Source organism: Artibeus jamaicensis, unplaced genomic scaffold (assembly GCF_021234435.1).
Source record: "Artibeus jamaicensis isolate MK-2021 breed Jamaican fruit bat unplaced genomic scaffold, CSHL_Jam_final contig_2259, whole genome shotgun sequence".
In the NCBI taxonomy this organism is placed as follows: Eukaryota; Metazoa; Chordata; class Mammalia; order Chiroptera; family Phyllostomidae; genus Artibeus; species Artibeus jamaicensis.
The window spans coordinates 563,022-578,865 of NW_026521468.1; the positions used below are offsets into that span (position 1 = coordinate 563,022).

The 15,844-nt window shown below is 48.0% G+C and overlaps 2 protein-coding genes across 2 annotated transcripts; both read right to left on the minus strand.

Annotated features, from left to right (window-relative positions):
* LOC119037488 (keratin-associated protein 16-1) lies at positions 1–1,545 on the minus strand. Its single transcript, XM_037129693.2, has one exon. It carries the CDS (start codon positions 1,543–1,545, stop codon positions 1–3), a length of 1,545 nt encoding a protein of 514 aa, XP_036985588.2.
* A 5,648-nt stretch (positions 1,546–7,193) lies between these two features.
* Positions 7,194–7,514, minus strand: LOC119037496 (keratin-associated protein 17-1). The gene has a single exon (XM_037129705.2). It carries the CDS (start codon positions 7,512–7,514, stop codon positions 7,194–7,196), a length of 321 nt encoding a protein of 106 aa, XP_036985600.1.
* Between the last annotated feature and the right edge of the window lie 8,330 nt (positions 7,515–15,844).

Here is a 15,844-nt window from a genome sequence, read left to right on the forward strand (position 1 = left end):
TCAGCAATTGGCAGGCTTGGTGGCAGCAGGCTGGCTGGCTGCGGCTTCGCAGGTGGTTGGGCTGGTGGATTTGGCCTCAATGGGCTGGCAGGGATCGGCCTTGCAGACTTCCGCCTTGCAGGGAGTGGAGTCAGCACCATCCACTTGGCTGCAAGTGGACTTTTTGCAATCCTGTTTGCAGGGGTCGGCACAAGGCAGACAGGAGCTCAGCGGACGGAAGGAGATGGAAGTGATACAGGTCGGGCGGCGCAGGATGGAGCAAAAGGGGCGGTAGCAGGCAGGGCGATAGGAGATGGACGTCACATATGGCTGCCTGCAGGTGAGGGATCCAGAGCAGATTGGGCGGCAAATTGGGCGGCAAATTGGACGACAAATTGGGCGGCAGGAAACCGAAGTCGTGCAAGGCTGTTTGCAGGAGGAGCTGGGTATGTAGAAAGTCCGAGAGCAAGTTGGTTGGCAGGTGGCAGAAGCAGAAGACCCCAAGCGGCAGCAGGAAGGCTGGCAGGGGGCAGGTGAGCAGGAAGCAGGACAGCAGACAGACTGACAGCGCTTGACTACATAACAGGTAGGTTGGCATGGAGGGGGCACACAGACCACGGGTGAGCAGGGGCTAAGCTCTGAGCAGATGGGTTGGCAGATGCTGGAGACACAACAAGCGGGCTGCTGGCAAGTGCTAGGGACACAGGGTGGCTCACAAGGGTTTGGAACACAGCAGACAGGGCGAAGGCAGACAGGCTCGCAGACAAGAGCTGCACAGGAAGCTGGCTGGCAGATGCTGGGCCCCGAGCAAGATGGCTCACAAGGACTAGGGTCACAGCAAACAGCCTGGCAGCTGTTGCCCACAGAGCAGATGGATGGATAGCAGCCAGGGGTGGGGCACACTGGCGGACAGCAGGCGGGCTCGCAGACTACTGGCTGGCAGGAACTAGGCACAGTGCAGACAGCTGGGCAGCAGCTGGGCGTGCAGACGATGGGCTGGCAGGGGGTGGGCACACAGAGGACCTGTTGGCAGGAAGCAGCCCCACAGCATGCAGGTTGGGCGCAGCTGCTCACAGAACAGGAGGGCTCACAAGTGCTGGCCTCACAGCACACGGGTTGGCAGCAGCTGCTCACGGAGCAAGAGGGCTCACAAGTGCTGGCCTCACAGCACACGGGTTGGCAGCAGCTGCTCACGGAGCAAGAGGGCTCACAAGTGGTGGCCTCACAGCACACGGGTTGGCAGCAGCTGCTCACGGAGCAAGAGGGCTCACAAGTATTGGCCTCACAGCACACAGGTTGGCAGCAGCTGCTCACAGGACAGGAGGGCTCACAAATGGTGGCTTCACAGCACACGGGTTGAATGCAGCTGCTCACAGGACAGGAAGGCTGACAGCATTGTGGGCCACAGCTGGACAATCCGCAGCCATCTTGACAAGTCGCCAGTTGCCACGTTTGGCTCTGGCAGGAACTGGGCAAGAAGATGGGTGCTCTGCACCTCACCTCAGTGGAACAGAGAGAGATGGCTGGCACGGAGGGGCATTTTCTAGAACAGCAGTTTCCCGACATGATGGAGGTGGCTCTGCTCCCTTGAGAGTGTTGTGAGGTTGCTACCTGACTGAGACAGCTCCGGGGGCCCTCGTTTTTATACCCCCTTGCTGGCACGTGCTGTTTGGAGCTCCAGCATCATTTTCCTCCTTGCTGTTTGGGCCACTTTTCAGAGGAACATCTTATTATGGCAAAGGTTTGTTGACCTGAAGTTGTTTATCCACTCATAAAGAAGCTGTTTGTTTACTGATTTGCTAAATCTGGAATCCTTGGAGCTACAGAGCATCTTGGAAGAAGCATCATCGCCTCCAAGCTGAATGATCTGTGTTTCTGAGCATCATGGACAGGGGAAGAAGAGAGGAACTTATAATTTATCCATCTTCTGGACCTCTGTACCGAGCCCTGGGCAGGACACAAGGGATGCCCATGTGTCAGACCGACTCATTCATTCTCCTAGATGTCGCTCTCTAGTGGACAGACAGACAGGCAGGCAAACTCATTGCAATGCCATGATTTACTTAACAATAGACACACAGAGATCCGTGGAGAGGACCTGCAATGGGAGCCGTGGGATAGGGGATCTCTGGGCTGGATTTTAAATGCTTGTGCTTTACAGCAATGATCTTCTTTAAAGCCATCAGTAATCCCATAAGCTAAGGAACCTTCTTCCTCCTCCACTGTAGATAAAGGAAAAGAAGAGGGGTTGGAATCAAAACATTCGTCACTTGATAAAGGTCCCACGTGGCTTGCCCCATAATCAGAGCTGCTCTTCTTCCCCTTCACCATCCTGGCTGGACAGACCTTCCTCAGAAGGCTCTGTCACAGCCACATGTCACAGGCTTAGCCCACAGTGCTATCCTTCGTCCTGTTCGGTGAGCAGCCCTGCCCCAGACCACCAGCTCTACCTGTCCCTGGAAGGCACCTGACCTGGTCACTCTGCTTCTGTCTCCTCTTTCTCTCTCCCTCTCATCTGCACCTCAAGCATCCAGTAGACCTCCAGAGTTCTTCTTGCATTTGGTGATTTTTTAAATTAAATTTATTAGACTAATATTGGCTAATAACTACATTTCAGGTGTACGACTTTCTCATATGACATCTCTATTGTCCTTTGGTGATTTTAACAGCTCCTAAAAGAAAGATTCGTGAAAGATCCAAAGGATAAAAAGCAAGGCTTTTCACAAACACATTGTGAACAAAAGCAAAGGGCGCACATGCTTTCTCAAAGGGCTGCGTCAGTGCCGTTGCTGGGACAGACATGAGGAGAGAAACACACCCTCGGTCTCTGAAAGCCGAGGCCTGACACCCTTGCCCCCGAGGCCCTGCCTTGCCTTGCCATGTGCTTTCAGCGTCAATGAAAAAGGCAGCTCTGGAAAAGCTCAACCATTTCTCCATTCATTTGTCATTCTTCTCCTTATTCATCAATTTGTGCAATCATGTGCTCAATTTCAATGTTATTCATCTATTGCAACCAGCCACCATGGCTTCTGTGATGACACGGAACAAATGAGTTGCAATTCCAGCCATAAGGAGCTCCAGTTTAGAGGAAAGAGATACCTCCATAAGCAGTTATGGCACCGTATACAGACAAAGGTGCTGCGATACCTGGATGCGCGGGGTGCTGTGTGGCACCCAGGAGGAACACCAGCGTGGTTTGGGGGAAGGTGGGGAAGGCTTCTGCAGAGCATGAAACATTGGAGAGCAGCAAATGGTCCCACGGCCAGATGAAAAGTGCAAGGGGACGGGAAAGGACAGTGATGGGTCCAGAGGGGCTACTAGGCACTCAGCCATGAAAAGCCTGTGGACCACGGCCATTGTTGGGCTTTCCACTGATACCTGGGAGTGTTGGGCAGGACAAAGCTTGATCAGGTTTGCCCCTCAGAAAGGTCTCCCTGGCTGTGGAGATGGAACTGAAGAAGGAGAGCAAGTCTGGAAGTGGGCAGACCACTAGAGGTCTGGGACAATTACCCTAAAGCTTCGTGGTGACAACATAAACTGGGCAGTGGCTTGGGGCTGGGGCAATAGAAGATGTTTTAAAGAGGCAGAAGCTAGCCCTGGCTGGCATAGCTCAGTGGATTGAGTGCGGGCCTGCGAACCAAAGGATCATGGTTTGATTCCCAGTCAGAGCACATGCCTGGGTTGCAGGCCAGTTCCCAGCGGGGGATGCACAAGACACAACCATACTTTGATATTTCTCTCCCTCTCTCCTTCCCTTCCCCTCTAAAAATAAATAAATAAAATCTTTTTTTAAAAAAGAGGCAGAATCTAATCTACAGGACTTAGCGTTGAAAGTGAAAGATTGGGAAGAGAGAGTGTTGTCCTTTGAGATGTGGCTCTCAGGCTATAAAAGAAGAGAACTTTTAGAGAGCAGTGCAGAAGGCAAGGCAAGGAGACGAATGCAAGACCCTAATCTCTGGCTTTGCAGCTCCCCTCCTGTCCATCCACTTTCTCTCCCTCAGCTGAACCAGCAGTGAATTTCCAGATGGAGATGCCCCTGCTCCCAAAAGAGTTGCTATCAGCTGAAAAACTTGCTTGACATCCCCCATTGTATTAGACTGAATTCCTCAAAGAATCCTTCCCTGCTAAGTGGAATAAGCCACTGTTTTAACTACCTAGCCCAGCAATTTTCAAACAGTGTGCTGCAAGAATTTGTAAAACACGCAATACCTGACCGTTCAGTCAAGGACACACACCTGTTTTCTCTTAGACTGTCAGATTTTTAAAAAATGAAAACAGCCAACACAAAAATAGCCATCTGATGTGAATGAATAAAAATTATACCTTTTTTGTCAGATCAGCAAAAAAAATATTTTCTGGTGTGTCACAGAATTTTTAGTAAGTAGTTTATGTGTGCTGGGAGATGAAAAAGGTTGACAATTCCTGGTCTGGCCCATTTTTACTTTATTCTTTTTACTCTCTCTTGTGTCCTTTGATGTGATAAGCACCAGATGGGTAAGAATTGTGTTTATTCCCTGATACATACCCAGCACCTGGTGCAGTGTTTTGATACATAGGCAGTTCACTACAAAGATTTGTTGAATCAGTGAAGAAGGACCTCTGTGGACAGCTAAAAAGGGCAATTCTCTGTCAGGATTTTAAAAAAATAACCATGGTCATGAGCAATAAAACAATTGGCTGCTCTTAATCACAACTGCACCCGGTAGACCAAGTGACCTCTGGCAATGGTGTCCCCTTGGCACGCTGCTGCTCTGCCAGTGGCTTTGTCCTTGGGGTTACAGAGTCAGCACTGAAGAGGCCAGTTCCAGGCAGAACAAAAGTGACCTAAATAATAGAGTCTAAAACTGAACCAGGGCATAGACAAATCTCAAATTCTCTCCTGGAGCAAGATACTGCTAATCTGCTGGAATTTTTAATGCAGCAAAGAAAATGAAAACACAAGGAGCTATCACTAGACACTTGCTAGAATGTCTAAAAATACAAAGAATAACAATATTAAGTGTTAGCAAGGACATGGAGCAACTGGAACTCCCAGACATAAAAAATGGTACACCCACTTTGCAAAAACAGTTGGGTAGTTCCTTATAATGTGAACCATTCACTTACTATACTCCCTACCAAGCAATTCAACACCTAAGTATTTATCCAAAATAAATGAAACATATTTCCACACAAACATTTGCACATGAATATTCATAACACCTTTATTCATAATAGCCAATAACTGTATGCAACCCAAACGTTCATCAGTTAATAAATAGTCTTAATGTAGTTTATTCATGCAGTGTAGTTTATTCACTTAATAAAAAGGAATGAACTATTGATAGCTACAAAAACATGAATGAATATTAAAAGTTGTTATTCCAAGTAAAAAAGTTCACAGCATATGGTTTCCTTTATATGAAATTCTAGAAACGGCAAAGTTTATAATGACATAAAGCAGATCGATGTTTGTCTGAGACTGAGGCTGGGTGAGAGGATTGCCTGCACAAAGGCACCGGGCAATCTGAAAGGCGGTAGAAAGTTCTAGATTTTGAGGGCCATAATGGTTATTTAAACATACACGATTGTCAAATCTCATCAAACAGTGCACTGAAGTGGGAGTAATTTATTACATGTAAATTATATCTCCAAGTTAGTTTATAAAAATTAAACAGAAAATAATTTTAAGGCAAAAAAGTGAAAGCAGCATCACCCGAGTTTTGTTTGAAAATACGCTTACACAGGAGCCTGGAAAGATACGTGTTAGTAATAAACCCTGAAGGCGAGAATTTGGGTGGCTATCATTTCTTCTTTATATTTTTCTGTATTTTTTCATATTCTTAAGAATCATTGCTGTGCTTATAATCACAAAATTATTTTTGTTTGTTGAGTAAAACACTGCTTTGTAGGATTAAAAATTAATATTGTTCTCCCAGGGCAGAAGTGGAATTAGTTTTATTCCATATATAGCTCGAGATCATATTCAGCAAGAGTTTGAAAGAGCTGTCTTTTGAATTTCAACCTCCCAGCTGAACCCACTTCACAGATGGTCAGGCTTGCTCCTCTCACCCGGGGGGGACTCCTGTAGAAGAAATTCAGCTGGTTCCAGGACACAAAACCCTAACGCAGAGCAGGCAGCTTTTGCCAAAGCACGAGGCCGGAGGAGGGAGCCGGCTGCCCAGAACATCCTTAGGCCCCGTGTGTTGTCAAAACTGCGCTACAGGAACCCTTCCACTCAGAACCAAGCTGGTCTTACCGGCGAGCCTTCTCCTCTGACTGTACCAGAAAGTTCTGACCCAACCTGAAGCCTCGGGCGGAGCCAGCCTAGAAGAACTGCAACGCAGAAGGAAGCCATGCACCTCCCTCAAGGTTAAACTTGGCCAGCCATCCGACCTTACCTGGGAGCTTTTAAAAATGCAGAGCCCAGGGCCCCCACCCTGGGGCTGATGGACAAAATCTCCAGCAGCGAAGCCCAAGGGTCTGCATTTTTAAAGGCTCCCCATGCAACTCTTATATACCACAGGGCAGCGTCCATCTACAAGGATGGTTCTCCAACCTCAGTGCATTGGAATCATCTGGGGTTCTTGCAAGAAACACAGATTTCCATCCAAGTCAGGCATGCACTGATTTTGCCTGGTCCAGGGAGGATTCCGGAATCTCCCTTTTAACTACTCCCAGGCAGTTCTGATGCAGGGTGACCCACAAACTAGCTTTCAAAAGCCCTATTGTGGACTCCAGAGTGAGCCTGCCTGGTCCAGGGCCCTAGAGGGGGTGAAGGAAGAGGCGGCAGAACTAATTTGGTTATGCCAGCATGCTCGAGTTTATTAAGAAGTTAACAAAGAGGGATTTTTTGTATCTCAAAAGCAGCCAAAAGCTGAAGGAGAGGGGTCAGTCCCAGGACACCTTGAATAAGAGGGTGCCTTATGGTGCCAAGACATTCATCTTCATTAACATCGAGCCACAGCGGGGTGGGGGTGGGGGTGGGGGGGGGATTCGCCCTTCCAGCTTCGGGGATCACTTTGGGTGGCACCTGGCTTTAATTCCTCACCAGCATAAGGCTTTCGTTCTCAGGGCCTTGAAACACCAGGGCGGGCACAGGAGAACAAGCCTCCTCTACAAATAAAACGGGAGGCAGGACACTGCCTTGGAAGGTCCTGGAGACACCGGGTCTCCTCTTGGAGCACATGCCAGCGCTCCCTGAGACCGCCTCGTGAGGCAGGAAGGAGAGGTCTTCATTTCGTGTCGCAGACAGGTGTGGGCTGGCAGCAAACAGGGCCGCAGCACCCCGTGGAGCCGCAGCAACTGGATCCGCAGCAGCCCCCGCAGCAACCTCCCCCGCAGCCACCGCCCCCGCAGCCACCGTCCCCGCAGCCAGATCCACAGCAGGAAGACCCGCAACAGCCGCCTCCGCAGCCTGAGCTTCCGCAGCCTGAACCTCCGCAGCCACAGCAAGATCCACAACAAGATCCACAGCAGGGGCCGCAGCAGCACATCTCACAGCAGTTTTCCTCTTGAGGGCAGCAGCCGAAGCAGTCCCCGGGGCAGCACCCCATGATCCCGGCTGGTCAGGGCGCAGGTCAGGAGCGCAGCCGGAGTTCCCCAAGTCTGGCTGGCACTTGCTGGCCAGCAGCTTTTATATCCCCTCCCCAAGGGTGTTGGCACAAGGGACAGATGTATGTGTTTTTTTGTTGTTATTATTTATGCCAGTTTCCCCGAGAGCGTCTCATTAGCTGCCTGTTTATTTTCCAGCTCGGAGTACCTCAACTCATAAAAAAAGCCCCACTCGTCCCAACTGCTATTTGTCCAGAGGGTAAAAATACATCTTTGGGAAGACCTGTCATCGTGCTCAAACATGGGCCGGCCTTCATTAGCCCAGGTTGGAGGGAGGAGGGAGGGAGGAGGGGGCCCTGGCAAACCCTGGCTCTGGCCTGGGTGCGCCTCTTCCACGTCTTCTCTGGTGGAAAGTGGGTAGCCAACTCTTTTTGTCATGGATGCTAATCCTGGAACACCAGACTGGGGACAGCTAGATGCCCTGCACCTTCTAGCACAGGCAGAGGCTGCCGACAAGGTCTGGCCATGTGGCTCCTCCCAGCTAGGAATGGCATCTTCATTCTGGCGCCAAATATGTGTGTGCATATGTGTGTGTGGTATGCAGAGGGTGCCGCACATTTGCTTGGGCTTGGTCAGTAACCATCAATCATGAGTAATAACTGCCCTGTGAAATGCAGAGACTCACCATAAACCTGTAGAGGGTGGGGGAAACATGTTTCTCTGGGCTGTGCAGTGCGCTGAACGCACACCCATCTCTCTAAATGGGCTGGAAGAGCAGTGGTGGGAACCTGAGACGCCCTGGCCCCAGGCCTTTCCTCCACAGGAGGAGGAGATGGAGGAGATAGAGGAGAAGATGCAGGAGGACTTAGAGGAGGAAGGAAGGGAGGGGGGAGGGGGAAGGGGTGGGAGAGGGGGAAGGATGGTCACTGAACATCCAAAACTGCACTGAAGTCAAAATGTGCACGTTTTTAAAGACCACCTGGAAGAAAGAGAGAAAAGCGTATAAAATAGCCAGAATATCATCTGGTGAAGAAAATGCCATCGGAAGACATGAATCCACAGAGGATTCGGGTCCATGTGTGAATTCAGAGACGGGCCAGATCTCCTGTGCCCGTCTGGGCTTCAGGGCCTGGTCATGCCTTGGAATGGTGACTCCGGAGCCTGTGGGCTCCGCCCTCTGGAAGTGGGAGGTGGAGGGTGGCGGTCACCATGGAGATCTAGATCCAGGGACACAGTCCCTCCTTTTCAGTTTCCTTTCCTTTTTTCCCATGAGCCTGGAGATGAGGCAGCCTCTAGAAAGGGCCGGAAGGACTGAAAACCAGGAGGCGAGGGGAATGGAGACAGCGAGAAGGAATAGGTGACTTGGGTCTGACCTGACCCAGTACCTGCATCATGGGATGTGGAATTTTAGGACTGGGAGGAACCCCCAAAGCCCATGTGGTTCTGGGTTCCTAAACCAGATTTTTCCATCAGAATTGCCTGGGGCGGGGGCTTCTGAGAAATGCGGGTCCCGACCTGCACCCAGTTGTGTCCCGTCAGACCGTGTGCTCCCCGGAGCCTGAGCAGCCGCTGTCAAGTTTCCCAGGTGACTGGGTCATCAGATGGATTGGAAACACGGACAGAACTCAGTGCTGCCCTGACCATCGTCTGCAAGGGGTGTTTGTTTGTTTTATTAGTGTACAAACGATGGCCTCTGGGCCGGACTTGACCCTGCTCTGTTTCCTGATCCACTGGGCCACGGATGCTCTGTTCCCTGGCTCAGGGTCCCCCCAACCACCCCACACCTACAGATGGACAGACACCTCGGGGTGAGTATAATGCAGTAACAGTCACAGCAGGCAGGTTCTTTTCATTCTTTTTAAATGATAGACAGTGCATTTGTGTGGTCGCCGTGCACAAGGGCTGCAGAGAACATTCTCCCTTCTCTTCCTGTGTCCCCCCAGGCCTGCCTCTCACTCACCCTCCCCCTGTCCCCAGTATCACTCCCCCCTGTACCCAAATTTACTCATCTGTAACACGGACAGAGGTTGTGGTAACGGCCCCAATCTCATAGGGCCGCCATGAAGGTGAGACGGATTAGTGCAGACGGAAACACAGCACTTAGAACAGTGATGGGCCACATACTGTTTGATAAAATTAGCTATGATTTCTATCCAAAAAGATACATTTATACAGTTCGTTCCACAAATGGTAGCATAATATGCACACCGTTCTTCTTTTTTCTTCTTAACAAGCTATCTTAGAGCTCCTTCCATATCAGTACATAAAGCTGTTTATCGCGGTTAATTGTACCAATCATTTATTGAGCCAATTCTCTATTGAAAGACATTTGTTTCTAGTTTCCAATACTTTGCTATTATGAACTTTAGTTTTTAGTATTTGCTATTATATAACTTAGCATATCTCTATATGTCTTCCCCCATAAACTCTTGGAAGAGGCATTGCTGAGCCCATGGGTTTTTGTGTTTAATTGATGGGCGGGGCCAAGCCCTCCTGCAGAAAGGCCCAGTGCCCACTCCCATCAGCAGTGTGTGACGAAGCACAAAGAGGCAGACGGAGTGGGCGTCTCTTCACGCTTTTACCGACACAGCGGCGTGTGATTGAAGTCAGCGGCCTGGACTCTCCGATAGGAAAAAGATAAGATCTTGAAATAGCTTTAATTTGCATTGCCATTATTGTGAATAAAACTAGGCGATATTTCACATGCTTACATGCTATTTACGCTCCCTTTTCTGTCAATCATCTTTTCCATGGTCCATTTTTCTGATAGGTTGTTGGTCTTTTTCTTTGATTGATAGGAGTCCTTTGTGAAATAGAAAATCAAAGCTTCATCTGTACTGTGAGTTAACAATGTTTTTCCCAGCCTGTCATTAGCCTTTAATGCTGTATTTTAATAATGCTAATAATGTTTACATTATAAATTTGACACCTACTTACTGTGGAATTATTGAAAAATACAAAAAAATTAAAGATAAGAAAAATCAGTAAGCCCACAACAATATTTTACTCTTAATTATCTTATATTCCTTTGTTTTTTCTAAATATTTACATTGGGGTTGATATCAATATAAATGTATATAGATACAAGTCCACATATAAGATACAAATTTCTAAATCCATGTTCCAAAGTACGTTAAAAATATGTAAATGTTTTTCTCTCAGTCTACTTAAACCTATTTCAAATCTTCATTCCAGCTTATGGAGCAGGAAAAGTCGCTTCTGTGTAAGGTCAGAAATCATTCAGGATTTCTCCCCATCATCCTTCAAGTGGAGGCAGAATCTGAGTCTGGGGGCCTTGGACAGTCCCATAGCATAAAAGAGACTGGCCACCAGTTCATGGAGCTGCATGGTCCTCTCTTACTCCCGACCACATCCTCCCTCTGATGGCACCAGCTGAGATACCTGAGTTCTTCCCCACTCTCCACAAATTCTGCATCCTTCCATCACCCACCTGGGAGGCCCAAGGTGTTCTCTGTCACTCCCCCCACCACAAAAGTCTATTTCAATTTGCATAAGCTAAGCATTGACTCGAGTCACCCCCTCTGTGTTTCTACAGTAATAACCCTGTACGGTGGGCAGTGGGTGTTGAAAGACCCCACTAATGCCTGCGCCACAAGCAGTAGTGAAGGAGACCTCAGGAGAAAGGTGAGACCTGCGCTATTATAAGGCTTCCTCCTGACGCAGTTTTACAAAATCAAATCATACTGTGTAAACTGATTTATGCACAGTGTTGTACTTAACCTGCAAAAATGCTCATAAATATGTTGATTATTAAATATTATAAACATGTGAGCATTTATATTTTCATGTGGATGTAAACCTTCCCTGTTGTTGGATATCTAAGTTGTTCCCAGTTTTCCAATATTGAAAGCAAAATGCCGAGATGAACTTCCGTACATGTGAACCTTTGTGCATCTTTCTTACCTCCCTAAAATACGTAATTATGCAACCTCCCCAGAAACGTAATTACTGAATCTTCAGCATGTTAATAATTTTAAGGCTGTGAATAAATGTTTTAAAATTATCCTCCAGAAAAATGGTCCCCATTTGCACCCATTTCATGGTGCTGTCCCAATACCAGTTTTTTTAATTGAATTTATTGGAGTGACATTCATTAATAAAATTACATAGGTCCTAGGTGTACATTCCTGTGATACATGATCTGTCTATTGCATTGTGTGCCCACTGCCCAGAGTCAAATCTCCTTCCATCACTGCATGTTCGGCCCCCCTCCCCCTGGTGACCGCCATACTGTTTGTGTCTATGAGTTTTTGTTTTATATGCCCCATAGCCATGAAATCGTGTGGTGCTTGACTTTTTCTCACTTATTTCTTTTTCAAGAGATTTGTTGTGATTCATAGTCTAATCATGAAATTTCATTATACTATTTATTTGTACTTATTTCATAACTAGTAGTGTATTTCATAGGCCACTGTTATTTCTATTTTTGGGAATTATCTGCTCACGCCAATTTTTCTGTTAAGCTATTATTCATCTTTTCTAATTTATTGATAAGAGCTTATTTTATGCTATGCATAGTAACTTTCCTTTCTGTCACTCACACGTGTTGCGAAATTTGTCCCGAAGTGTCATTTCTTTTTCATTGTGTCTGTGGTGTTTTTATGTGTACAATTTTTTTTCATGTAGGAAAATCTTTCTACAATTTTTTTTCTGCTGCTTTTATGCTTTGAAACTTCTTCACCATCACCAAACGAGACAATTACTAACTTTCCGTTTTTATAGTTGCATTTTAACACTTAATGATGTTATCCACTAGGAATTTATTTTGAGGTGTGGTTGATACTGCTTTACAGAAAATGCCCTGGTGTTCCTAACTGGGGGCCTTAAGTGCACATTAAATGGATTCTTGGCGTGCAATTAAGAGCAAGGTGCGGAGGTCGCAGCTGGAGTCCTTGGGCCTGGCATCTGTTCTGGCGGCCTCTAGTGTTCACCAGGTGACATTACATGTACAGCTCTCGATGTTTCTGTTAGAGACCATTGCCAAATAAGCCCCAATTCTAGCTTCACCAGATGCAACTCAAGAGAAGCTTGGTTCGATGTGAGAAGCTTATAGTATTATGTGGCACTGATTTAAATCATGTGCCACTAAACCATCTCTTGGCACATTACCACCCTCCCAGTTGTGCCAGGTACTGCACTAGCACTTTCTCTCTGTTTTCTTGGCTGATACTCAAGATAACTATATGCAATAAGTATTAGTGTCCTTATCTTGTACATGAGGAACTGAGGCTCATGGAGGTCAACCACCTTCATTAGAAGATGCAGGGCTTCCATGTGAACCCAGATCTGTCTGCACCTGAAGCCTATTCTCCCTCTGCACCAGGCTTTCTTGGGGGAACCAGAGAAAATCACCTCTTTGTCTTAAGTCTTAGAATAAGAATATATTCAAGTGATTATAAGTTTCACAACCACAGAGACCACTGGTATTTTACTCATGGATTTTACGCCCATGGTTCCCGTATGGTGGGCACTCCCAACTGTTTACTAAATGAATGAATAAATAAAATCACAAACAAATGTGAGATGGCCCCTCGCAGTGCAGTGCAGTCAGAGGGCCCACGAGGAGAGAGTGGGGTCCCGGCAGCCGTGCCCCCCTCACCCTCCCTCATTCCCAGTCGCTGCTTCGCTTGGTGGAGTCTGGAAACCACGCCGTCATGCAGAACCCGCCACAACCGCAGAACCGTGCCATGTCTGCTCCGCCCAACGTGGCACCCACTGGGCCACTGAGCGCTGGGAGTGCAGCCGGTGTGATGGGGAGGCTGAATTGTTCATTGTACTTCATGCGTGTGTGTTTATATTGAAAGAGCCCCGCGTACTGGCCAGTGGACAGAACAGCCCCAGAAATTCTCCTTCGGGGGCTGTGGTCGACTAGGCCGTTTTGCGTGAACCTGCATCAGGAAAATCACCAAATATGCTGCTGTCTCCTTGTTTTTAAAACGTTGAGTCTCCTTAAAGCATCAAAGAACTGGGAAGATGGTACAAACTGCCGAAAAATTATCAAAGAACGGAGCAGCTGGTAGACGCCCAGAGAGGCGGACTGAGCCCTGAAACCCCTGCTCCCTCAAGGGCATTTGCTGCGTCCAACAAGCTCAGATTACAGGTTCTGTGTCCTCTAGGGGGGTAGAGATGGAACATAAGGCCCAGGTCCCACCCACTGTAGAGCCTCCCCTAGCAGATCCCCCCTCCTTAAAGCTGGGACCCCAAAGGGCCACACCCTTGGTATGTTAGAGACAAAGCCCCACAAATAATATTCCAAGGAAAACAGAGATGATAAACATTAGTGTTATTCACCAAATATTTCTGCCTTTCAGAAGTATGACAAGAATGTGCTTTTCTACATCCTCCGAAGCCAGGCATGACCAAGTGACTTGCTCGGCTTAACAACATGTGACCGAAGCTGTATGAGTCACTGCAGAAGTCGCCCCCCTCCCCCACCAAGCAGACCTGTGGCGGTGGAGCTAGACTTGGAGGTGCTCTCAGCCCGGGTTCTCCAGTAAGTAGGATGACTGGCGCCTCCTAATGGCCTCTGCTGGACTTTAAGCAGAAGCAAGGAAGGAACTCCCATGGTTAAGATTTGGGAAGTTCAAGAGCCAATGGGGACTGTGGTAGCTGTAATGTAGCATGTCCTGGCTGACACAAGGGACGACTCAGTCATTCATGACTGATCCCACAAGGAAACAAGGCACCATGAGTGAGGGCCAGGAGAAACAACAGTGCATCATAAACAGACCACAAAGACTTCAGATCCTGGAGCTATCAAACAGATTACAATACGGTGGATTGCCATCTTTAAAGGAATAAAAGACAAGCTAGGAAATGTCTGCAAGGGTGGTCTCTGTGTAACGGAACGCAGGCCTGGCCACCTGCTGCTTCAACAGCCAATACTCCAGAGGCAGGCGCTGCTACAAAGGAAATGGCTTTATTCAGGCGCCAGCAACCTGGAAGATGGGGATCTCGGGTCACAAAGCCCACCCCAGCACCTCAGGCATCCTGACTTCTTGCAGTCAGGGTCGTTCCTCGGTTAAGCAGGAGCCGCAACTGCTAATGTCTACAAAATGTTTATAAGGAACCTTTTAATACGTGAATCTTCTATGAGTTTGTTAGGACAGCCTCTTCTATAATTACCACCTGATTAGTACATTATGTTTATTTCAGCCACTGTTACAATGAGAAATACAGCTGGCAAAAGAAAGTCAACCCTGTTTAGAGCCCCTAGAATTTCATGGATGCTGGAAAATAGAGAAGTGAATGCCTGATGCTTTCACTGGGTTCCTGCTCGAGGGGAAGACAAACCAGAGGCCCCAGAGAAAGCCCTTGTTCCAGTCACTACTGCTGCGTAACAAATACTCCAAACATAGTGCTGTAAATCAACTGGCATTTTATTACCCTCATGGATCCTGTGGATCAGGAGTTCTGGAGAGGCGTGGCGGATTGGCTGGTCTCTGCTCTGTGATGTCTGGGGTGTCACTTGGAAAGGCAGGAAGGCTGCTCGGGCTTCCTCATGGCTCAGGATCTGGGTCTCCAGCATCTCAGGGGAACCAGGAGGAAGCTGCTTTTTCTTTTGTGAAAAATCTCAGAAGTCACATGGTATCACTTCCTCTGCGGTCACAAATTGGCCCAGGCTTGAGCGGAGGGTCTCTGTCAACAGGAAGGCTAGCTCTTATAAGAAGCGCATGGGGGATAAGAGAGGACGTTGCATAGTCTCGCTCCCAGGCAATCCTTTCCCTAATCTTTGGGATGCTAACAGCCTACAGTCATTGTCCTCTGCCCCTTCCCTCTCCTTTCTCCCCAGCAGCAAAACCAAGGTGTCCCAGTGTCAGCCGTTTCCTGAGGTTTATTAATAACCCTTTACCTGAGCCCTACATTACGTTCTCACACTCTGTTTTGCTTTTCTCTCTCCCCCTCTTTCCCTCCTTCACTCCCTCCCTCCCTTCCTTCCTCCTACAGCAAGGAAATTGCAGGAAGAAGAGGAGCCTTCTGAGCTGACCCCAAAGGCAAATTTAATTCAATACCTCCAGGTTCATTGAAGCCAGGGAAGTGTGAGAACCAGAAAAGATGGCCCACGTGGAATGCACACTCATCTCCATGGCAGTCTCCTGTCCCAAGAAAAGCTTCCCGGGCCAGTTGTGGTACATTTGGGACGCATGGGTCTCCACAAACCTGATCACCTGCCACTTGGTGTTCTCCCTGCAGGTACTAGCGGTTCTCCAGAGAAACAGAGCCAAGAGAAGAAAGAACACGTATGTGATTTATTATGTATATGATGAGATTTGTTATGAAACTGTCGTAGATACATAAAAATGGTATTTTT

Bases quoted from the DNA above. Each gene is read 5' to 3' on its own strand.
- LOC119037488 (XM_037129693.2), bottom strand. From the start codon at position 1,545: ATGTCGGGAAACTGCTGTTCTAGAAAATGCCCCTCCGTGCCAGCCATC.
- LOC119037496 (XM_037129705.2), bottom strand. From the start codon at position 7,514: ATGGGGTGCTGCCCCGGGGACTGCTTCGGCTGCTGCCCTCAAGAGGAA.